General features: G+C 47.7%; 3 protein-coding genes across 5 annotated transcripts in view; 1 reads left to right on the top strand and 2 right to left on the bottom strand.

Moving 5' to 3' along the window:
* Positions 1 to 6,468, bottom strand: part of LOC122385324 (WAS/WASL-interacting protein family member 3-like) — a 41,862-nt gene extending 35,394 nt beyond the window's left edge. The window contains exons 1-2 of the mRNA XM_043373522.1: positions 6,258 to 6,468; positions 4,737 to 4,933 (exon numbers count right to left, since the gene is read on the bottom strand). Coding sequence (XP_043229457.1) covers positions 4,737 to 4,911 — 175 coding nt within the window. The 5' untranslated portion in view covers positions 4,912 to 4,933; positions 6,258 to 6,468. The remainder of the gene's footprint in view (positions 1 to 4,736; positions 4,934 to 6,257) is intronic.
* Positions 6,469 to 7,132: 664 nt separating this feature from the next.
* LOC122385307 (translocation protein SEC62-like) lies at positions 7,133 to 15,578 on the top strand. 3 transcript variants are annotated; one of them, XM_043373481.1, is made up of 8 exons: positions 7,133 to 7,305; positions 11,053 to 11,095; positions 11,375 to 11,598; positions 12,467 to 12,731; positions 13,009 to 13,199; positions 13,735 to 13,921; positions 14,281 to 14,468; positions 14,880 to 15,578. In XM_043373481.1, exons 2-8 carry the CDS (start codon positions 11,063 to 11,065, stop codon positions 14,986 to 14,988), a joined length of 1,197 nt encoding a protein of 398 aa, XP_043229416.1. In that variant the 5' UTR covers positions 7,133 to 7,305; positions 11,053 to 11,062; the 3' UTR covers positions 14,989 to 15,578. The 3 variants fall into 3 exon arrangements, with proteins under 3 accessions (XP_043229416.1, XP_043229415.1, XP_043229417.1); XM_043373480.1 differs by having other exon boundaries at positions 7,173 to 7,270; XM_043373482.1 differs by lacking the exon at positions 7,133 to 7,305 and adding an exon at positions 7,995 to 8,012.
* A 2,881-nt stretch (positions 15,579 to 18,459) lies between these two features.
* On the bottom strand, positions 18,460 to 19,628 carry LOC122385306 (larval cuticle protein 1-like). The gene is made up of 2 exons (XM_043373479.1): positions 19,565 to 19,628; positions 18,460 to 19,178 (listed from the first exon to the last, which is right to left on the bottom strand). Exons 1-2 carry the CDS (start codon positions 19,571 to 19,573, stop codon positions 18,654 to 18,656), a joined length of 534 nt encoding a protein of 177 aa, XP_043229414.1. The 5' UTR covers positions 19,574 to 19,628; the 3' UTR covers positions 18,460 to 18,653.
* Between the last annotated feature and the right edge of the window lie 4,574 nt (positions 19,629 to 24,202).

Genomic DNA, 24,202 nt, shown 5'->3' with positions numbered 1-24,202 from the left:
ACTGATCGCCACTGCACGGAGCACCGGCGGTGCACAGGCAGGGGTCCCAGAACTGGTACCGGGAAGGCCGGCCGACACTGAGGCCGTGATTGTCGAGCTGGCAATGGGTTGTTTGGACTGGACATGCCCGCTGAATGGCGGGGCGGTGGGTCTTAACCCTCGCCCGCACATGCCATTTTCCCATCCTAGAACGCACATGGGGGGGGTGGTTGCCACCCCCCCCCCGCGCCATTTCGTTCCTGTTGGAGATAGAGCTTAGCAGTAAAGACCAAAAAGATTCTTTGGGAAGAGACGAATCCAATGATACCCAGTTTTACCTTCTCAGGTCAGTCATTGACCTTCCAGGTCAGGTCAAACTAAAAAATGTTGCTGTTTTGGGTCACCGTTGGATATCAAGTGCGCTGCTTATCAAATACCGATGACGATGCTGTTTTCTGGTGCCAAGCCAGCTAGAACCTCTTTGTCACACTATCCGACCAGAATTTTGCTGCTGAGGTCATTTCAGGTCAAGTTAGGTCAAGGTCAATTATATGTGTTTGTATGTCTGTGTGTGTCTGTGTGTATACTGATGTGTGCACCGATTGTTTTTGGGTCCATATCACATGAAATCATGATCTGAGAAGCTTTTTCCAAAAATGCAGTCAAAAAAACTTCACAAAAAGTAAATTCAGCTTGCCTAACACGCAATTATCTTAGATGACCTAGGTTGACCTTGACCCTGACCTTGACCCCTGTACATCGTCGAACAACATGTTCCATGATAGGTGGGAGGTAAGACTGGCAAAAAAGGCCGAAATCAGGGTGTCAAAAGCTCACAAGGCCCATGGCAAACGCAAGATGTTGAGAATTGGCCATTTGGGTCATGACATGACCTGAAAAACAAGGTCATATCTCCGAAACCAAAAATCACAGAAACTTGAAATTTTCAGTGGACATCAAGAAAGGATAGACGAGCAGCTATACGAAAAATCAGCCTCCTAGCTCTAAAAATGTTGAGTGCAGAGCAGAAAGACTGCCTGGGGGGGGGGTGGCAACCACCCCCCCCCCCCCCCATGTGCGGGCGAGGGTTTAAGTGGTTCAGCAAATCAATCGTGATTTGGACTGGACATGCCGGGTGGGTCTCAAAGTGGTTCAGCAAATCAATAGTGATGTTACATGACGTAGGTAGGCATGCATCACTGTTTAATCTAATTATTTCCGGGTAACGGATAGTTGTACACAAACATCGTTTACCTGATCCACAGACGGAGAGCTCTTATCAGCACTACGCAGCATACGCTAAAACCCAGTATCTATCCCCTGTGAACCCCCGTCTACTCCCATATCTGGGCAGGGATGCACGGCGAGCTATTTACTTGCGGGCCATTAGCTCTGATATCGGCCAAGCTTTGACGAAACAGAACTCTGGACACCTGACAACTGTCTCACAGCCGAGGACGGCGCCGACCGTTTGACTAAATGTCAACTCGTGACGGACCTGTCTTGGCCGCAAGGGCTAAGCGCCAAGCAGGCAGTCAGACAGGGTCGACAACGCACAGCTACTTTCAGTGTGGAAAGGCGGGTCTCTGTACTGGACAATATCTGTAGCACAACAGCAGGCTACGTCGCCAACCATACCGTCCGCTTGATAGACGGGCGGCTAAACGATGCCCCCGGCGGGCGGGTCTGCCTAATTAGCGCCGAAACTCCGAACGATGCCCACCCCCTGCGTCGTCCGAGGACTGCACTCAGCTCAGGACGGGTCGGTCCAGCCCAAATAACGGCCCAGATATGAACCAGACCAATACCAACTGTCAGTACTGACAGCCAGGAATTAATCACACACAAATGCACGTCCGGTAGCCATACGTTAGGCCAAACTGACATGTGACATATAAGTGCATGTATGGCCTAAACTTTTGAATTCATTTTAAAAGGGATAAAAACGCAAGAAATTACCCAACGTTTCACATTTATTGCTTAGTCATGGGTGTTAGAATGTCATATCTGTCATTTGATAATCCTCACCAAACTGAAATATTTGTGGCAGTAGAGAAATATGACTTATCGTCGTGAATTGCATATCGAAGCAATCACTATCAATCAGTCTTGTCTGAAAACAATCGAATGCAAACAAACCTGACGTGATAAAACAATCGTGTCTGGAAAAATAATAGTTTTTTATGCACCGACACGGGTGTTCTCAGAGAGCAAGCGTCCGTCTCTAGCCCCACTCTACCAGTAGCGCAGCAGGCGCAGCCCAACATAAGAGAACATTGATCAGCCAGAGGGGTAGACCGCTCAGCTCATGCTCGATAGCTCTTCGACCGGTCAGCTCATGAGTGTCAGGCTCAGCTCACGGGTGGATGACCTCCCAAATCGACCGGCCACCGGACTCCCGCCCGCTACCCGAGCCGACCCCCAACATAGCGACTAAGAGCGGCAGCTGTCCACACATAGACACAATGCAGTGGGGTGGGCCGGAGTCCAGCGCGCTGTGAAAGGCTCCAACTGTCAGTGAGCGACAGCTGATTGCTCTCTGCGACGCACAGCCCCCCCCCCCCTCCCCTCCCCCCCTGCAGCAGCAGCAATGACCGCTGCCGGGGGAGGGGGACGCAGAGCAGGGTTAAATTGGATATGAGAGCGAGCGATGCAAGTTGCAAACCTACAGACCCAAAGTGTCTCAAATTTAGGTCTGTTAATGGCGTTACGGGGTTTGCAAGAACTTGCTGAATATTCGCGGGCCGTTAGGAAGTGCCTTTCTTCTCGTAGTGTTCGCAGACTGGGCTAGAGCTGGGTCACAATCTCGGCCTAGGGGGGTTACGTATAGCTCAACTGTGCGTTTCAATTGGATCACGGAACTCCAGAGACCGACTGTGCGGCCTATCACGCGCGTCTCTCGTGTTCCCCATAAGCCGCGCCCCCGGCCGGCGGGTGAGGCGGCCACAGGAAACAGAGAAACCTGGAACAGGCCACACCCAGCCGCGGCCGCCGCCTCCGTCCCAGCAGCATGAAGGTAGACTGGGAAACGCCGCCTCTGAGACAGCACACAGGAAGCACGGCACGAATGATCCACTCCGTAGTGAAACTCGTACCTACCTAATGGTCAGCGACGGTGAGACGGTGGGGGAAAGAAAGAGCTCCGACAATGGGAGATGCAACCAACATATCACGTCATAGCTCAGTCCAGCACAGTACCTACTGCATGAGAGGGGTTAATGACCGAGTTCTACGGATTTAGCGCACCTACAATTTTAAGAAGACGCCTTAGAAGCGCACCGACAGTAACCCTGCAGCAACGATACGCCACAGCGCTAAATACGGCTTTCGGAGAGTGACTCAAAGCGGCGCGTGTACGGCGTCCGGGACGGTGTTTACGCTCATCAGCTGGGTCTGGACTGCGAGCCTGCCTGCATCTCCCGGGATGTGCCCATCTAAAGAGCCGGTACCGGCAGCAGCAGTTGCCGCAGGCTCCGGGACGGCCGATGGGCGGCGTAAATGGCTGTGTAAACAAATAGCCCGGTCTACACTCCCGAGTCGGAGGCAGACGGATTAAAGGGTGACGTCACTGCCCTGGTCGACAGGGTTCCTTGTTGGAGGAGGATGGGGGACAGGGGTGGTGTCACCAGCTCGGTTTGTAACCCGTCCTGGGCGACTTACACAAGGTCACGGCCGAATGACACCGATAGAGCTCAGTCGCTGGCAAGTGGTCTCGAATGCCACTTGTCTGTCCCAAAGCGTGATTTAGGATACAGTCATCACATCTACCACCTGGAGAAAACCAAAATAAGGGAAAATGACAGTACGAAACGGCCTAGGAATTATTGCGTTACCAACAGAGCACCAGGAGTGCGGAAATGTACACCAATATAGAAAACAATGAACGAATGCTCTGATGTCATGCACATTACAAACAGCGGAAGCGTGTCCGCTGACTTGCTCCATTGCGGAAATTGACTAACGCACAAGCAACGACAGGAAAACAAGCGATAATATCTCCACTCCTGCAGCCTACCACCGCCGTGCCGTGTCCCGCTGGTATCCCATGTCCGTGAGCGGCCCTATCTGCCGTTTACGGCCTTGATAGCGGACGCAGCCGGCTGTGGCCGCTCCATTGTGTTTACAGTGGGCGCATTCGTCGCGACGACTCACAAGCGGCGGTGGCCGAGCGTCGCCAAAAACAAGCGAGCCGACAAGTGGGTTTACAAAACGGTGATACACACACACGCGGCACGCCGGGGACGGGACAAAGGGGCCTGGATGCTGGGCATTGAGTGCCGGGATGCAGCGGTATCGTACAGAGACAAGGGCAGCTGATTATGTCCAAGACCGCGGGGATGGACGGACCCGTAACACAGCAGCGGCGCATATGGAAAGTGATCATAACACCACGCCCCCATTCCGATATCGTCGGGCCAGCTATTGGAGAGACCACACGCCTGAAGGCATGCACAATCGAACACCTCGACCAGCTGTGAAACATAGCTCTGCTACTGGAAGCCTACTGGTGTACCTGGTCTGTCGAATCCGAGGCCGTGGATAAAACGCACGGCTCGCTAGCCACGTCAAAACCAATACCGTAGCAATCACCGTCGAACCACCCATCTACCGCTGTTATAGCACCGAGTTGTCTTTATCAAATAATATCTGCATCAGTCACACCCAACACAAATCTTTCACACAACACACTCTTCCATCCTCTCACCGCCCACAGCTCTCCCTCCCCACGTCCCACCGTCCTCCCGTCAGACACCTACCTACAGCCGGCGCACTCCGATCATTGGTCACCACCTTCTTCAGCCTGGCTCCCTTGTGGATGTCACTGAGCAGTGCCGCCCGGTCGGGCCCCTTGGCGGCCGGTTTCCGAGGGGGACCGGCAGCCGGCGGCGGCGGCGCTCCGGGAGGGGGCGGCGGCGGCGGTGGAGGCGGCATCACGGCACCTGCCAGTCACTACCTGCAGATGGAAGCAATGGCTGGTTAGATGACAGCCCATATAGGCCATAGGGAAGCAGCAGGTACTGGGAAAAGCGGGGCACAATTTACAGCATACAATTGAAGATGAACACAACTGTGAGAACAATTCTGGTGGCATCAATCAGGTGGAACAAACTGTGAGAACAGAGAGTGAGAGCAAATATGTTGGCAAAGAATGAATCATTGTCATTCCAGTAGTACATGAGGCATAGCATTTACACTAAGAATCTAATAAATCAATAGCAGTAAAATACAAATATTCAAGCAGCAATAGCCTAATGCCTAATAAACTAGCACTGACCCTGATTGGTCATATGAAAGAGCTAAGAAAAGCTATGGAAAGAACTCACATGAAAAATAGGACTAAATTTAATTTGTAAAATGAAATAAATTAGTTGTTTATAGGTATTGATCAAGAATGGTATCAAGGTCTTTAAGTTAAATGCTGGCTAGGCAACATTTGACTTATAACTACTAACAGCATTCTCAATGTTTCTTCAGCCCTTTCTGATAGCCCTGTTATTATTTGTCACCTGCTTCCCATTTTAACGATATTCAAATGGGTGCCTCAGCCCTTGACAAAACTTTCTCCATTCTCACACTTCTGAATAGGAACAAACTAAGGCTATGATCTGTCATGTTGGGCTAGGCTAGGTTAAGCTAAGTTGTTTTTATTCTGATTTAAAACAGCAGCAAAAATATACTGACAACACTTACAAACCCAGAGAGGGGTGTTTGGGCAAGTGCCTCCTGTAGTTAGCAATACCCCAAAAAGACACAAATTACATGGCCCCTCCTTCAGTCCAAAATGTAAACAGCTCAACAATATTCATTACAAAGGGCTTCTTTTAATCTGAACAGGAGAGTAAAATCTGAGGAGTTTCAGTTTTAAAGATACAGAGAAACTGTTTGGCATCTGTAAAGCTGTGTCACTTTTTGTTTTGGCGTATAATTTATACATAGTAGCCAGTAGATGAGAAACCGCAAGGTAGATTGTAGATTGTCGATTGTAGTTTAACATTGCAATTGGTAGGTTGTATGACTGTAGGTGAAAGTTAGGCTAGATACATCAACAGTGATACAGGCTTTACCGATGCCACATTTTCATGGATGTTCTCTCCGCAGCACCCAACTGCTTTTCTGGGCGGACTGGGCCCACCAGTGCCACACAAACACAAATATTCATCCTGGAATCACTGATGCAGTCTCACACAAACATCAGCATTATCAGGTCAGTAGCTTATGGGGTGGACATGGTTGAAAGCTGATAAATTTATCATTATCAATAAAATTGAGGCTCTCACCTGACACTTATGTTGAATTTCTTCAAGCAAATATAAAATGGGCTATACCTATCTAAGAAGCATTTTGCTAGCCTACAATGTCTTCTATTTACCAGCGCAAAACACTCGAAACTCGAAAATTCACTCAGCCTGAAGTAAAATAGAAATGAATCATTCTCACACCCCATGAGATGTTCTCACTCTGGTTCTCACAGTGCTCACAGTTTACTGCACTGCTTTGAGTACGAAGTGCCGTTTAGTAGGAAAGAATAGAGATATTTACCTTAGAATACCCTTTTTGTTTAAAGGAACGGACAAAAAAGCAATATCTTAAACGTCGTAAATGTCCTTTAAATGTGAAACAGAAAATAAAATTATTAAAACTGGGCTGAATTATATATACTAGAAATCAAGCTAGTAGAAAAAGGTCGAGTGAGAAAGAGCTGCTAGCGCTATCTAGCGACTGAATAACAAACTTATGGTTTGGTGGTTAAGTTATAGATAACAGTCACGACTAATTTGATGCCAATGATAAATGTGGCTTTATATAAAAAAGAAATGCACGGCAGTAATTTGCGTGATGTGTTTGTTTTATCAGAAAACCATATTTTTCGTGCGTAAAAACTTCATTGTAGTCAGCTATAGTCCATGGCAGTATGGCTAAATAATATGAATAAGATCAATGAAGGCTAGCAAAGATTTAGCTTATATACACTGTGGATTTAGCAAGGCTCTTTGTGAAAAGTTAACATAACTGAAATAAATGATGATTTTTTATTATTCACAACAAGATTCTTAATCGAAAGTCGACGAGAAGGCCAGGATGTATATAGGAAACGTTGAAAAAAAACTGTATAGCTCTTATCTCATTCTTAGCAGTGGTTTAAAAAGCAGTTGTAAATGTGACGTCTGCGTCGACAACGTCACCTCACGACTCACGGCCTCAAACACCTCGCTCAAAACACAAAACACGAAAGTTTCGTGACCTAGCGCTATCGCTGTACGGCGTGGATACGGAGCTGGCGGGAAACAAAGTAATTTATTCGATTTTTGGTTATATATTTTAATTGTAAGTATTTTATAATTTTCCATAATTCATCACCAGGTTTTTATAGCCTTGATCCAGCACATCTGTTTGAATACAATTTAAATTATTTAACTGTATGCCATGATAATTCAGTAGGTGGAACTATGGTCATGAGTACCCAAATATAGGAATGTTCCCATTTTTGGGAACATGGGCGTTCTCATTTATGAGAACGGAAGGTAATTTTTGGGCCGTTCGCCCACTAAAACTCATTACCTAGTGCATCACGTCTCAAAAAAGTGCACGCTAATTTAAGTAGGTACCTATCAACTAAGTCTCTATAAAATTATCTTTAATCTGACCGTTGAACAAGGAAATTGACCGTCGAATGATATTTTGAATGATTTTTTGAAATGACGGAATGGTGAAAACATGGGTTATACTACTTTTAACATGCAATTTTAAAGGTAGTGTGCCACCTTTGAAAGATTTCCCATTTTATTTTTCCTAGGATAAGAAGCTTCTGTTTTTACCTAATATCGCAAAAAAATCAAAAATGGGCCTGGAATAGTGCCTTTTTCGCCTAAAAGTTTTTCGGTTTTTAGATATGTATAACAACTGTAGTGGGCTCACCTGCAAACAGGCGTCGGGCAACAATCGCGAATGCGGCGCACTTGTGACAATAAGCAAAGGTCATTATAGTGTTACGACCATACGACATACGGGAATGAGTTATCAGCTGTCTAATCGTAGACAACACAATGTCCACAGTGTATATAAATATAGACAATGTCGAGCCTTAAACTGTAAGCCCGTATTGGTATTGTTTCTTTTATTTGGCTGTCGAACATTATTTATGGTTTGAAATATGATTTTATGTAAAATAATTGATATGAAAAAGCCGTCTTATAAGTTATGACCCCATTTCACCACACGCAAGTGGCAGAAATGACAATGATCAGCTGACGCATTTTTCTTGGCCGAAGTCAGAGCGCGCGGCCCGACGCACCACGCGTATTTGGAAATTCCGACCTCGACAAGCATCAGAAGCCACCTAACAGGCGTGTTCGAAACCGCAGGAGATGATGATGAACGGGTTTATCGAAACTTGATTGGATGAGCATATCGGTAATAGCGATTTCAGTGTGTGCATTTATTGTTCATAGTGGTGTGAAATGTGGTTGGGGTACGACCGACAACCCGTCGGGGCGAATTTCGCACTGGGGTACTCAAAATTTGAAGAATTTAAGACGTTTCCATGAGTTTTGAAGGTATGGATAAGTTCTAAAAATCCGGTTCTCCTTATCTGGGCCATTAACTCCATACGGTCCAAGAAAGCTGGCACACTACCTTTAAGGAAAATGAAGCGTTTTTTATATTTTGAGGTCAAGTAGAATAATTTTTGCCTGGTTATGAAGTTTCATACTAGCGACACCAGATGCTGACATATGCAAGCGAACACGCGTCAGTCCCGAGGTAATATTGTTGACTTTTGGTGTCGGGGCGCATGACCGCGTATAACGTCAGTGATTTTATAGAACTACTGTTGTAAACTCAGTTTCAGTGGTTTAAAATTATTCAGCTGTGTTTTATCAGCCCGGAAAGACATATTTTATTTGGATGCTAGCTGTTTAGCGTTGTTTTATAAGGAGCGTCATGAGCGTGGTTTTTGTCTTCCGTGTTTCTAAGCATGATCGTTTTGGGGGAATTTCTCTTATATAGGTCGCTCTGTGTGGCTTATTTATAATTTTTATGCTGATTTCGATCATTCCTTGTGCCCATCATACCAGGCCTTTTGCCACTTACACTCATTAAGAAAGGAAAAAACTAGATTTTCATTGGGACTTTGTGTTTTGAGGGTGTAACATATTCAGCGTTCCCATTTTTGGATACTTCCTTGTGCTCGTCAACTATCGGTGATAAACAGACAGGTGCTTGACATGTCTCCACCCTCGGCGCGGACGGTGGATATAGGCATGGGACTGGGAGACCTTGTTGAACATTGCTGAGCGTTGTGAATTACGTAATCCTGCAGAGGTGCCCGCTGCGAGATCGACGGGAATAAAAGCGCAGAAGACCGGGCGAAACATGCGACGGTCTTGCTGGAAAGGCCATCTGATGATTGTTGCGTTAACAATAATTTGCGGCGTTGGACGTGATGCTTGTTAATGAAAAGAGCCCCTGAAAGGCGTCGGTGAAATCGTTCCAAATTTTGGGTACACCGTTCCCATAATAAGGAACGCTTGCAGCGCCAGTGTACGAGAGCGTTCCCAAATTTGAGCTCGCGGCCCGGATGATGGACTGCTTTAGAAATAGGGGAACGATTTGAAACACGATGGGCCTTACAATATCAAACTCTTTCCCAACAATATTGAGACAAATATCAGGCGGTTCACGATCGTTTTATATTTTTTGGACGTCATTTAACGGTTCTTTTTCTTGTTTTAAATAATGCCTTCATGGCGTTCCCATATTTGGGTTTATCGTTCCCAAACATGGGAACGAAAATGCGTTCCAGAAAATGGGTACGCTTGACCATAGTTCCGCCTACTGAATTAAGATATTTTAGTTTTTGTCATTAAATTGGTTATTGGAATGTAGTTGCCTACCTATCTTCCTGCCTATCATATCAATAGGTTCTTTACTCAGTTGTTGGAAATTGAAATGAATGTGTCTTTGTGAGTTTCAGTGGTGAACGGTGAGAACGGCGCCTGAGGCCATTTCAGCGGCGTCACCATGGTTTCAGAACTTCAAGGGACACTTTTCCACGCCACAAACCTTTGCTTGAGTCTGGTCGCCAATACCCACCTACCGGCTACCCCCAAATCTGCGTTCCTCGTTTGATTTCGGCCACCGTACTTTAAAAACGAGGGAGAATACTTAATATTTAGTTGGGAAAAAACGAAGAAGTTACCTGGTAGTATGCATATTCTTTGATAATGAAACGCGTGCCCACATCCTTCTGCCTATGCATGTGAAACATTAGTATGCATTAAATCGTATAATCGGCTTTAACTGCTCATCCTTGAGCCAGCCGCCATTTCCATATCAGGCCCTGGAAATGGGCCTGATACTAGGCCCATTTCTCCCGATGGGCCTGGTAATTGGTATCTATTTTTTGGGGGGTCAAAATCTTAAAGTTTTAAGGATCCGAGATAGCAGTTTTGTAGCCCTGTTAATTCGACACCTTTTATGTCTGAAATATTTTTCTGTATCTCTAAAGCTGTAGGCCTGACAGCTCTTTCCGCGAAATCTTTTTTTTTGTCGAAAATGGCAGAAATGACGTCACTCCGACGTCATTAGCGGCCAACCTATCATAGTCTTTGGAAAATGTGTTGGTCATAATGTGCAAAAGCTATTCACGGGAGGGTACTGAACGTTTGGTGACGATCGGCGCAGCGGTTCTGGAGATATATCGAAAAAACTAAGGGGGGAGGCAAAAAATGCCCCCCACCCCCGGGAAGGTTAAAGGCTAATTAGCAATACAAATAATGGCAGTAGCTGTTCAATTAATGCAGATTGGGCACAAGCAGGCCATTTCATTAGAATGTCCTGAATTTGTAGACCCTATATATCAGGCAAGTTGGTTATCTCGCAGCACTTTCTACCTGAACCATGAAATTATATTATAAGCACAAATTTGTTGTCATGTATCGGTGTTCTTTGCTGACCTTTCACCTTCATCCTTCTTATCATCTCTTCATTCAAAATTTCAAAGCAAAATACAGATTCCCTAGTTCCTATATCATGGTCAGGTTCCATGTGGGTGACTTTACTGATCTTTTCCAGGTTGTGAATCATGTCTGGAAAAAGGGTGAAAAGAAAGGCACCGGTGAGTTATTATTACCTACGTTGGATGCAACGTTGAATCATTTTTCAATGTGTCAAATCTGAATTAGGGATCATGGAGGGATTTGTCATTTGTATCAATGGCTGTGAAAGGTATATGTTATTTAGCATTGCTGGTCGCAACTGAAGGGGCCAGTGTTTCACCACATCTTTTGAAATTCACTTTGACCCATCATTCATCATACTGGCTAATTTGATTTATTTGTTTTCGCATTTCTACCAAAAATTGCTGTTCCAATGATCTGTTTTGTGTCACTCTCAGGAGACACCGCTTGAGGAGAAACCTACCAAGGAGGAGTATGCCGTCGCCAAGTACATCCGTGACAATATACCAAACAAGAAGACCAAGTTTATGCACCACCCGGTGCAGTATTTCACGGCCGGTCGCGCGGTGGACGCGCTGCTCGACTCACCCTGGGCCTCCGGAGAGAAGAAGCACCCGATCCTATTCACAGACCGACAGTCGGTCGTCGACTTCCTGGACATGTGAGACACTTTTTTCGGGCTCCTAATGTGTGCTGCTAAGGCGGTAAATCATATCGTTCCACTGCTGGCTGAGGGATAATGATTTGAGATTAAAGCGCAGCTGAGACTTCAGGCGGGGTGTCGAAACTTAACGAAATGTTCAGTGAATATTTGCTTTTGCCTAGACTACTGTATTACTGATATGGAGTAGTCTAGGGCTTTTGGTTTTATATTTGGCATAATATTTCTTCGGTTGCGTGGTGTGATTCACCGAGTACCGTACGTCGTTTGTCGGACGGACGAAAACCGGTCTGTTGCTCCCGGGGAGAAACAATAGCCGGGCGGTCGGGCCTTCTGCCACGTCAATAACGGCCGACCGGAAAGATGGACAATCGATCCTCGTTCGACCTTCCGCCCCCTCCGTCCGGCATGGTTTCCGAGACGTCTCGCGTCCCGGCTGGGATCGGTCGGAGGCATGGCTTTATCTCGGAACTTACGGTGAAATGACTGTGATCATGATCACCAAATTATTACTCAGATGGGAGGAAAACGGCAGTAATTTATTCTATTGTCGAATGCTAACGATAGCTAAAACATCAAATGCGCATTGCCCCCATCCCTCACTCTCCGAAAGAAAGTTTAAAATTTAGCTGAGTCGATTCTTACTTTGTCTATTGATATCGATTTTCTTTAAAGAGTCCAAGCCCGCTATCATAATGCCTAATAAATGTGTCATTAAGTTTGTCGGTAACTTCAATCGTATTATTTCTTAAGCTCTTCAGGTCGTTATGTCTGTTACGTTTGTCTGGCGCCACTAAAGACACATGTAGTTCGTTAAATTATTGGCCACCATCTGATTTTATTCTCGTCCATTGTTCTTATTTGCCAGAATGTTGCGGCACAAGTTCTTCCACCGTGCGAAGAAGATCGCCATCACAGACCGCGACCTGCGGCGCAAGGAGCTGAAGAAGCTCAAGAAGAAGGAGGATGAGGAGCGGAAGAAGAAGGGCACCACTCGGGAGGAGAGCGAGAGCGACTCGGGAGAAGATGAGGAGACCAAGGAGGCGGCGGAGCGCAGTGCTGCCGACGAGCCGGCCGGCGAGCCCAGCGCCGCCGAGGGAGACACCTCGTCACCAAGGGCCAAAAAGAAGAAGGTGAGCGTGAACTTGGAGAAGTGTGCTTTGTAAGCAGCAGCCCTCCCTGCTGTGGCAAGTGTGTTTATGTGTAGATCATGCGATATGTTAGTGTGAAGATGACGATGAGTGAGCGTGAACTTGGAGAAGTGTGCTTTGTAATGCAGCCCTCCCTGCTATGGCAAGTGTGTGTATGTGTAGATCTTTGCATCAGTTTAGATCATGCGATATGTGAGTGTGAAGATGACGATGAGTCTCGCTTTTGTCTGCACATTCATCACATTCGATGACCTCGCAGGAGTCCGAGGAGGGCAAGCCGAAGCGCCGCGTCAAGCTGGACATGCACCTGGAGCAGGTGTTTGTCGACGGTAACGACGCCTACGTGTGGATCTACGACCCGATCCCGACGCACTACTGGCTGCTGGGCATTCTGCTGGTGCTGGCTATCGTGGCTGTGTGTCTGTTCCCGCTGTGGCCGGCCAAAGTCAGGTCAGTCGGGTGGCGGGAAGCGGGGCGGTGTACCGACTACCGACCCTAGAAGGTCCCGGTGCACACCCACCCCGGTATCGATTTGCTGTCGGTGTAGGCTGGGGCGGCCCACGCCCCAGAGACCACCGGATTTATATCTCTGCACTGGCTGGCGGCAAATACGCAGCTGTTATTGCCGTCGTGGGATAAAGTTTTGATAGCAATGCGTGTTTGCTCAACGGTTATGCTCATTGGGCTGCCAGAACTTTATTATGCTTCAATTTCAATTGTTTGCGAGGGGTCAAGTTTCATAAAATGTGCGTTTACTTTGATGTGTACTTAATACTTATTGTTACGCGTTTCGTAGCTCGTCGAAGGTAGACGAACTTCAAACGTCGCTCTCTTCGGTTGTACCGATGGTTTGTCTGTTAAAGTACCGTGTTTCGATGACAACATGTCAGGCTGTACCTGGCCTCCCCATGTTCACACTGCTCCCCACAGCTGTGCTGGAATCTGCGTGCCACTCTAGCGCTCTCCCCGTCCGCTGCGTCCCCAGAGAGTACGTGTACTACCTGTCGCTGGCGGCCGCCGGTTTCCTCGTGTTCATCCTGGCTCTCTCTGTGATCCGCGTGGTGGTGTTCGCCCTCGTCTGGCTGGTCACCATGGGCAGACACCACCTCTGGATCCTGCCGAATCTCACCGAGGATGTTGGATTCTTCGCTTCGTTCTGGCCCTTGTATCAGGTGAGATGGGCTGGAGGGAGGTACACGATCACAAGTCAGTTGAGTGGGACGTGGTGTTACCCTTTCGGGTCAGTCGAGTGGGGAAGGCCATCTCTCCTTGTTTGCAGGGCAGAAGCTATTCTGTCTTGGACTCCAATTAAACGGTGTTGTGACTTGTCATTCACCATTCAGGAGTCGGCGTTTAAAAGTGCAAGTAGACTGACGCTAGAAGTATCAATGATGAGCTATCGGACTGCACTGCTGGTTGCGTTAGATTAAAAATCGACTTTAGTGCTTTCACGAAATGGCATTACTTAAGTTGCGTATTTTTATTATTTTAGTGATCTGCATTTGACGCTTCCCGACATTTGCTCCCTCAGTACGAATACCGGGGTCCTAAAGAGGATAAGAAGAAGGAGAAGCGCAAGAAGAAGAAGGACGCTGCTGCGGAAGGAGAGAGCGGCGATGTTTCGGCGACCAAATCTGAGGACAAACCGGCTGAGTCGGCGCCAAAGGCCGACCCGGGCGAGGCGGAAGGAGGGCAGGCCGAGGACGGAACTAAAGAACAGTGAGTGTCCAGAGGCGACTTGGGTAATATGGGGTCATGGGACAGATGGACGGCGACCACAGAGAACAGTGTCCTCGAAGGGTTGAAATGGCCGGTAGATGGCGGTGACTGCAGTATCAGAACGAAACTGTGGCGTGAGACGGGTGAGACAAATTTCCAAAGTGTTGTAACACGGAGGCCAGACAGGGCAGGACTGATGGTCCTGGTCCAGCAGTCAAAATTCATGTCATTTTTCAGCTCGGTGAAGCCCAATGTGGTTCGCACGGACGGACTCGGTAGTATCGGCGTCGTTTTGTTTTTGATGATGCATCGATGTGCGACACCTTTCCCGAGTCATCTACTTGGCTAACCGTTTCGTCCCATTCCAACTGCTTCCTGGGACACCCACTGACCTTCCTCTCTATTCCTCAGGGACGGTGACGAGCATCGGGAGTCTGAGGGCGGCTCGGAGGGCAGCCAGCAGTCGACCGGTTCGTTCGAGATCCTGGAAAAGTCCGATGAGCCCGACACTGAGACGTAGGGTCCGGTCCGCGCGTCCGTCCGTCCGTCCGTCCGTCGGTGGTGGCTGTCCTCGTGACCGGTCAGTCGCGCGGGCGGCGGGCAGTCGGCGACGGCGGCTCTGTTATGATTTGATCGAAAGACGAGTGCACAAGTTATAGGTTTGATGGCTAGGCGTTAGGTAATTAATGCGTACGTTTTAGTTTGGATCGGCTAGTTTTATTTGTTGTTTGGTGTCACGGGCATTGGTGTTGTTATAAATTTTTAAAGTTTATTTTAATAAAATTGAGGAAAATTATTTCACGAAATTGTCCGATATCTTTTTTGTTGAAGCTATTTTTTGGAAAGGCGCTTGAATCAAATTGGTCTTTCTGTCGATCGAGGGGTCACAAAAAAAAATGATGTGATTAACGTGGCGTCGAGTGTGTCACCACTCCTTCACTTTGGCCGCCAGGTGAATTTTGAAGGATTTGGGAACATGGTCAAGGAGACACGTTTATCATTCGCGTTTAAACTGATTAAATCGTGTTTCAGTCTGTGGTCAACAAGATCTTCGGTGTAAGTCGGGCACAGGTTTATAAATACACTAAGAGCTGTAATTGTACATAAACCTAGGTTCTCGCAGAAATATATTAGGTATATTTCCTAGCCTGTGTGATGGGTTACCAAGGTTAGGGTACTATTTATTTAAGTGTGCGAATACTATGTGGCTGGCTGTTGCGATCTTTCGTCACGGTAGGATGGTATCTCTGCCGTGCTGTATATGGCGGAGGCTGTCGCGTTGAGCATGGACGGCCGGCGGCTCGGTGCACTGCGCTGCACAGTGGGCGATCCGGCCGGTGTAGCCTCGCGAAACCTATCGGCATTCATAACATCCATGTTTTTGAAGCTAGAACCACAATATTTAGGAGCAACCTTCTTGAATATCCAATGAGCATATATTTTAAATAAGGACTATCTCGTATAGGATTTGTGCTCTGTGGCGAGCTTGCAATTTGCCTAATTGCTGCTCGAATAACGCATGAATACTTTTGAGAGTAGGTCGAAATTTATGACGGTATGAGCTGGGTAGGACATTGAAATGGTGTGTACCTCCGTAGAAAATTGCTTCCAAACCATTTTTTTATTCAAACGATTATGCTCTACCAATTTATACATATCATGAAACAGCGTAAATCTCGCCCGGCAAGGCCCCATTTCATAACGTGACCCAAGCAGCGGCTTTGGTTTTTGGTAAATAACTTCGCAAAAATGGCCGCAGAACCACGATTTTGACATCGTCGTGTTCGCCTTGCTCAGGCGCGTCGAATGGTATACTTTTGTTCAGGTGAGGCCACCGTAAGGTCAACCTGACCTTGACCTCGAGTCAAGGTAAGGTCAGAGGTCTTCAAATCACGAAGTTGGTCGAAGGAGGTCATATCGCATATCATTCGATTCGGCAGGTCTTCCGGAGTCCATTGGTGACCTTTTCGACTCTCTAGCTCAACTTAATCGGGAGTTATTGACGAAAAACTCGTATGACCCTAATGACGTCATAAATGACGTCATGCAAGGTCAACAATGCAAAAATGCAGCATCAGATCTTGCAAGGAGTGCATGGAGTAACGATTCCGTGTACTTGAGACAATTGAATATCATTCCTGGCGCCAAAATAACAGTTTTCATATTTCCCCATTGAATTATAGGTGAGGTCACGTGACCAACCTGACTTTATGTGACATTTAGGGAAAGTCTGAGATATAAAAGTTGTAAGACCTCTAAAGGACAATAAGTCCTGCAAGTCTCACCTTCCTGTGAAAGTTACTCTGGCACTGAGAGCGTTGCAAGGTTGCGATATCTGAGGATCGTGCAGAGGTTCATGTATGACGTCATAGATCAGTGACCTGACCTGACTTGAAAGTGCGGTTGGTGTCACAAGACCCAGCGTGCATCAAAGGTCAGGTATGCCAGGTTGCAGCTCTCTATTGCCTGGGTGTTTTGAGCTATCGCGAAAACTCGCTTTGGGGCATTTACCACTTGTGCTCAAGTGCACCAAGCCACGGCCAACCCTTAGAAGAAAAAGTGTCTGGATGCCAGGGCTGCAAGTGGCTGCAAATTTTCACTGGCTCCCCTAATAGATAGTGTCTTAGTGCATGCGATACAGCATTAATTTCAGTTCATCCTCGTAAAACTTTTTTTGCTGGGCTTGGTTCATTCAGTGGACGTAATGTTTAGTGGTAGAAAAAAATATAAAAAGTTAACCTAATTATAAGACATTTTGAACTGATTTTGTCTACTTGCTTTCTATGGCGGAATCGTCTAAACATCTAAATTTCACTTTCCATGCAAAATGGATACTCAACACCTAGCAATTTCATCGTTCCGCAAAATATTCAAAGAGCGTAAAAATCGGCTGTGATTATCCCCCTTATGAAGTGTTACGGAACGCTGTCTTTAACGATACTTTTGTCTACGAATAAATGTCTCCTGAGCCATGCAAATGCACTAATCGTAATCTTTGATGAATTTTCTGTCGACTAGTATGCGTTGTTTTCCAATTTTCGGAAAAAAGTGTCTTTGAGGTTTCGCGAGGCTAGACCGGCCCGATCGCCTACCGTGCGCTGGTCGGAGCCCAGCGTCTTTGCGCTGCGACTGTGGCTGGGTCTGTGAGCTGGCTCCGGGCACTGACACGCCGGCGGAGCAGTGGTGTCTACGGTACGGTCATGTGACCCGGGCGGACGCCGCTGTCCTCGTGTGCCCTCGACATCGGCTCGCAGGACCGGTTCGTTCACGCTTCGTTCGCGATGCACGAAAGGCGAGGACACGACGGAAAGTCGTGCGTCTTTCGTTATTTTTGTATGCAGGAGAGCGGTGCTGGCACGTGCGAGTTTGTTGTGCGCGCGCGAAAGGTACATCTTATCGCCCGGAAGGTCGTCTGTCCGGGCTTCACCCCTCTCTCCCACCTCTCAGCTCTCTGTCACGGCTATCCCAGCTCGACCGCCGCGGTGTCTTGCAGTTAAATCGGTGTCAGTCTGTCGGTCCCGGTACATCCTCGCGCCGCCCGGCTAGGGTCGGCGGTGTCGGCACACGTCTCTCAGCCGTCGCGGCCCTGTCGTCGGCGGTCGCCGTATTTTTGTATATCAGCTGCAGTGGATGGCGAATAAACGTGTGCTGCACTGACATGTTTGATGGGTCGAACTGACAAGGGATTTGATGTGATCAGGCGTGAAAAACGCTGTGTCAAGCTGGAAATTATTTCATTGCTATGGCTCGCAAGCTCAGCAAATTTGTTTTCAGCAATGGTCACAGTGAGCTGAGGCAACGATGAATTCCGCGCGCACTTTTATGACGAGCTTATTCATATTTCATTTTTATGCAGATTTCCCTCGGGGTGTTTTTTCCTGTGCATTGTTTTCTAATGCTATTTTCTGCATTACGTTTTGTAGTCTTGGCAATTTGAGTTATGACAGCTATGTCGATAAACTTGCCCTACTATGGCGCACTTTGAAAGACCTTTGCGGTGAACTGTTGTATATTTGTATGTACATTTTTCAGTGAGCAATGACATTGGACAAACAAGTAGTGATGTCGTTTTCCAGTCAGAAAGCGTCAGTTTGTTCGACGGTGACATCAGTTGGCGAATATTTGCTCGGGTTGATGACGGCAGAGCGGTATCACTTTGGTCGGTCGGTGGAGCAGCAGCGTCTCCTACTGGAGGATGACGATGTTATCATCGGAGGCGGCGATCAGATTCGGGTCGCGCTGGCCGGCTCCGTTCTCCCCGAGCTGCGGCAGCCGCTGGCCGGCTCCGTTCTCCCCCAGCTGCGGCAGCCGCTGGCCGGCTCCGTTTTCTCCCAGCTGCGGCAGCCGCTGTCCCGCTCCGTTCTCCCCGAGCTGCGGGATCGAGTCTCCCTCAGCGCGATAGCCGTTCTCGTCAGCCACCCAGCGCACCTCGACGGGCACATCGTTTCCGTTCTCGTCCTTGGCCACGAACGAGTAGCTGCCCTGCATGATGATGCCAAACTCCTCGCCGATCTGCTTCAGCTGACCGGAGACCTCCTGTTTGATCTGGTCGGCCGTCTCGAAGGCGTACTGGAACGAGCCGTCCTCCGCCTGAGAGGACTCCATGCGGAGAATACCGGCGTCGGCCAGCGTGGCGGCGGTCTGGGAGGACTGGAGGCCGTCTCCCTGCGGACGGGCCGCCGCCGCCGCCACCAGACACGCCAGGACCAGCTGAAACGGCACGGAGGGGCGGGGTCAGAGGGACGGAGGGCCAGCGCACGGAGGGACAAGGTCAGCGGCACGGAGGGACTAGGTCAGCGGCACGGAAGGGCGGGTTCAGCGGAATGATCGGAATTTGGGGAATGGCGTATCATAGGTTTGAACCCGATTTATTAATAAAAGGTACTTACTTTTAAGCATGAAAAGGTACTCCTTATGAAGCCTTCTGAAGGCAAGTGGTTTTTATTAGTAAAAAAAAAAAACTTATGGTTAGGCTTCCAGAATGAGAAGAACTCCAAGCTGATCCCCTAAATCGGCTCAACAAATATGTCAACACCTTAACAGCTATGGCAACGAGCCCTGCATTTGCCTAGAATGCTCCTTTACCAGCTACTTACCAGCTTCATGACTCTCGAGGATGGACCTCTGGTGTTCCAATGGAAATACCTCACAGAACTGATGCACCCCGGCACATCGCCGCGTCTTTTATACAACTCATCCCCCGCACTCGATGCCAATAGTGTTGACTCTCGCGAACGGTGGACTCGAGTCAGCCCCCCCCCCCCCCCCCGCTCGGTCCCCCTGGGTCACGGCGGATCGCCTGTTCAAACACAGGCCCGCTGCCGCGGTCGGCGCCGACGTCACTCGGGCAAACGGAGTCGCTTCTCCCGCATGCTAATAGGCCGCCGCGCCGGCTGATGTGAGGTAATGCCGGACACTTTTACCAATCAGCCGTGGAGGACGCGCTTCACTGGTGTCTCAACAGGCCATCGCTGCCGAATAGTGGTCGTAGAGTGCTTACTATAAACAGTGACAGAGCGCGGCTTATGCCGATTATTATTATTTTCGAAGTTCGATATTGTGGGGATGTGTCTCTGATAGTGCTGAGCAGGAAGAGCTAGCACCCTTAGCGGCGGGAAGGGGCAATACGTGATGGTCCCTCTAATGGACCCCGTTTCTCACTTATGGTACGCCATTGACAGCGAACAGAAAAAAAATGTGCACCTGCAGTCATCGGCTGGACCACGCCCCGCGCTACCTGAATTAGGTATTATCCCAGGGCTTTAAACTTTAACCCTCGCTGGACCTATTGCTTTTGTACATACATATGCGCCGGCCGAGGGGGTTGGTGCGACCGTGCGAACCCCCCCTCGCCATTTCGCCCCTGATGGAGCTATAGCGTCGCGGAAACAACGAACGTTTGCGCCGTTACTAGACACAGCGACTGGCACCCAGTTTTAAGGTCTCAGGTCAACCGGTAACCTCTAAGGTCAGAGGCCAGTTTTACCAACAGAAAAATAGCCGCCTGCCGGATTTTTTGCCTAAAGACCGCCTCATGTACGGAGCGTAAACGGTAAAGCCCTATCCGCTTACGCATCGTGCAGTAATCTTGGGTAAAACTGGCCTTTGGTCAAGTGACCCAAGGCACGGGTTCAGTTTTGGATGAATAATTTTGCAAAAAAAAAAAACGGTCGCAGCGCCGCCATTCTGACATCATCGTGTTCGTCTCACTCAGGCGCGTCGAATGGTATACCTTTTCTTCGGGTGAGATCAACCTGAGGAGTTGACCTCGGGTCAAGGTCAGGTCAGAGCCCCCAGGTCACGAAGTTGGTCGAAGGAGGTCATATCGCATATCATTCGATTCGGCAAGTCTTCCTGAGTCAATTGGTGGTTTTCCTGACTCGCTAGCTCAATTTGATCGGGAGTTATTGACGAAAAGCTTATGACCCTAGTGACGTCATAAACGACGTCACACAAGCTCAACAATGCGAAAGTGAAGCATCGGACCTTGCAAGGATTGCAACAAATCACGATTCCGTGTGCTTGAGATGGGTTGACTTGAGATCGTTCCTGGCGCCAAAATAGCAATTTTTTCTCCATTGACTTTTAATGGTGAGGTCATGTGACCGAGCTGACCTCATGTGACCTTAAAGGAAATAGTTCACTTTTTAACATGGGTTTTGAACTGGAATAGCAGTTCCGTAGCTTGGGCTGAGACGAGCATAAATCAGGAGCTTTTACAGCCCAACGATCACCCTAGGCAAAGATATTCTATTTCTCGTCCCGAAAAAGGTGTCTTGCGTTGAGGATGTGTGCCTTGCATATATTTCCATCCAGTATGAAAAGAGCATGGGTCCCGAAAATTCTTCAGAAACTAGAGAAATTATCTACGAGAACTCTAGAGAAATTCTCGTACTGATCAATTAGGACATTCAGGGGAACATTATCAGATCGAGCAGATCGCCCAAATGCCGGTGGCTGCGATAATTTCTCTGTTTCTGAAGAATTTTCGGGACCCATGCTCTTTTCATACTGGATCGCGTGTGCCTTACAGAAACTGAAAAGTTCTTCCTATATCAAAATATAGAAAATAATATTTTGTTATAAAAAGGTTTTATTTTCTTTGCTGATTATTTTGAACATAAAAAATCATAAATCCGTTGCAAAAAAAAATAATTTCGTGAAAGTGAACTATTTCCTTTAAGGAAAAATCCGAGATATACAAGTTGTGAGACCTCTGGAGGATACTACTTCCTGTAAGTTTCATCTCCCTGTAAAAGTTCCTCTGGCCTAGGGCGTTGCGAAGTGGTGACATCTGAGGACCGTGCAGAAGTTTATTTATGACGTCATAGGTCAGTGACATGTCATGAACTGATCTGAAAATGTGGTTGGTGTCATAAGATCCGACTTGAATCAGAGGTCGGGTATGCCAAATTTCAGCTCTATCGCCTCATATTGCACTATAAAACTTTATAACGATTCATTTTTTTCCACCCCACAATCTCCCGAGCTGGGACGACATTGCCGGTAAACCTGAACTACCGTTATCAGCGATTCATTCTCCTTGTCTGCAGCCGCAATCAAAGTACACAAATTACTTTCTACTGGATTGCAGGCTATTCTGAGCACGTCCCATGGCTGCTTTGGAGACCTTGTGAACCGAGCGCTAACACTCAGCGCTTACAGCGTGTGGGGGCGGCCGTGTGGGAAACCCGCAAGTGTCCGGTAGACACCCCCTCCCGGTCTCCGTGAGTCGTGATGTAAGAGTGAATACACGGACGCACTTGAGAAAGACGGGAATGCCGCGGACAAACACGGAATATCACGGGCCGTGGCATTGACGGGAGCCATCGCTATTAGTCGCATTGGTGCCCCTGATGGGTACTTCAGGTACTTGACATTGGCAATGCCACGATGTTGCCCCTGACACTTGACAGTGACACGATAATATTCCGGGAGCACGGACGGCGAAGAGCAGCACCCCGACAGGAGCAGAAAGACGGGTAACGCATCGTTGCCGGGCTGAATCTAAAGACTGAGTGTGAGAGCGTCGCTTCTCTGAAAGTGACGCTCACATGCTTCACAGAACCCGCTGTAGACCCCAGTTTGTGACGTGGGACAAGTATGAATCTGGGACAGCATGGAGACTCGGAAGTGCGCCGACCGTTCAGTCTGAAAACGGAGTTATATGTGATGGTAACATCTGACAGTAACATCTGATGGTAACATCTGACACTTGACAGTGATTATGGCTCTGTCGCTACCCAACGTCCTATAAGCCTAAAGGCACGTATGACGTACGCCTTTTGACAAACGAGGACAGACCATCCCTGTCCTCAAGCTGACGTCACACGTCCAAATCGGGAAACCATTCACTGTTTTTATATCAATTCCCTAAAAAGTTATAACTAAATATATTAAATTGGGAATTTGAGCAGAACTCCGATACCTACAGACAGAAAAATATCGAGATGCTGACGTAAGCAACTTGCTAATCGGATGATAGGTAATGCTGCTTTGATGCATGATGACGCAATATTTAAAAGAATGAATACCGGGCATTTGAGAGAAACAGCTACCTAGCTATTCAATAGGTGTCTTCGTTCGTCTGGCTGATCGCTACGAATCGACTGATGCCTATGTGGCTGGCTGTATGACGTTATCTGGCGTGATTATCAGGGTATATAGAGTGATTATAACCTTTAGCCATGGGGTCAAAAATCAGATTCCAGCTTGAACCTGATGATTCAGTTATGAAGCATTCAACGCGTCGGGATAAGAGAAGCATAATAACTATTTAATCGATGTGTTTAACGCAATTTATCCCAATGTCCAGTAGATATTTCTTGCTTTACAAAAATGTATTTGATGGGTTTGACCCCTGAACGCCATAGGTACCCAGACCCTTAACCGTTGACCGAGGTCAATTGAAAGGCAGGCGAGTGAGGGAGGTTCAAAAGAGCTTACCTAAGCATATCGGATACTTCAGTCTAGCTTTTTGTTTTAATTGTTCACGAGTTATGAGATGAACTGTTACAACTGCCGGATATGGACGTTAAACCTTAGAAGCTCAATGAGCTACGATGAACCGACACTATTTTACCTGCCCGAAAAATGAGATATATTTTCATACTTTCTTATATCAACGACTTTTTAGCTTTTACCGCATGTTGCTACGTTGTCCAAGGACCTATGATAGAGAGGGTGTTTCCTGTTTATACATTTTTGTGAAGATTATGTGTGTGTGCTGTTTGTAAAAAAAAAACTTGCCCCTTTACCGCCTGCCCTTCTCTAGATTTGAGCTTTACTATATGGTCAAGTGGACGATCTGACTTAGCGTGCACATTTCAAGCGTGTGCTTGTGTTTTGTTCCAAACAATGACCGAGCACGTATCTTTAACGATTACCTAATTTAATACCTATATTTCCTTTTGTAGTTTACATTGAATTATAACCTTTCATTTTTAACCCTTATCACATGGTTTACCTGCAATGACATTTGCTATAGGTATACAAGGATTGTTCACCGTGACGATTACAAGACTTGGCTCAGTGCAATATTTTCGCTTATGAAAATGAAAGAAGCTATCAGTCTATCAATATTGCTGTGCATCTTGACACCCTCGTCTAGACAGCTACGCTACCCCCCCCCCCTCCCCTGCCCTGAGTGTGTGAGGCTGGGGGTAACGGCCGAGGGATGACCCCGCCCCGCCCCGGCCCGCCCCTCCCGGCACACCCCGCCGCCTGCTCGACAT

This window comes from Amphibalanus amphitrite, unplaced genomic scaffold (assembly GCF_019059575.1).
Source record: "Amphibalanus amphitrite isolate SeventyFive unplaced genomic scaffold, NRLGWU_Aamphi_draft 000214F_arrow, whole genome shotgun sequence".
Classification (NCBI taxonomy): domain Eukaryota; kingdom Metazoa; phylum Arthropoda; class Thecostraca; order Balanomorpha; family Balanidae; genus Amphibalanus; species Amphibalanus amphitrite.
This window is presented reverse-complemented; position numbering and strand designations above follow the sequence as displayed.

What these genes read in the sequence shown, in the direction of transcription:
- LOC122385307 (XM_043373481.1), top strand. Translation starts at nt 11,063, where the DNA reads ATGTCTGGAAAAAGGGTGAAAAGAAAGGCACCG. An exon ending in GTCGTCGACTTCCTGGACAT is followed by an intron (nt 11,599 to 12,466) that starts GTGAGACACTTT and finishes CTTATTTGCCAG; the next exon opens with AATGTTGCGGCACAAGTTCT. An exon ending in CTGTGGCCGGCCAAAGTCAG is followed by an intron (nt 13,200 to 13,734) that starts GTCAGTCGGGTG and finishes CTGCGTCCCCAG; the next exon opens with AGAGTACGTGTACTACCTGT.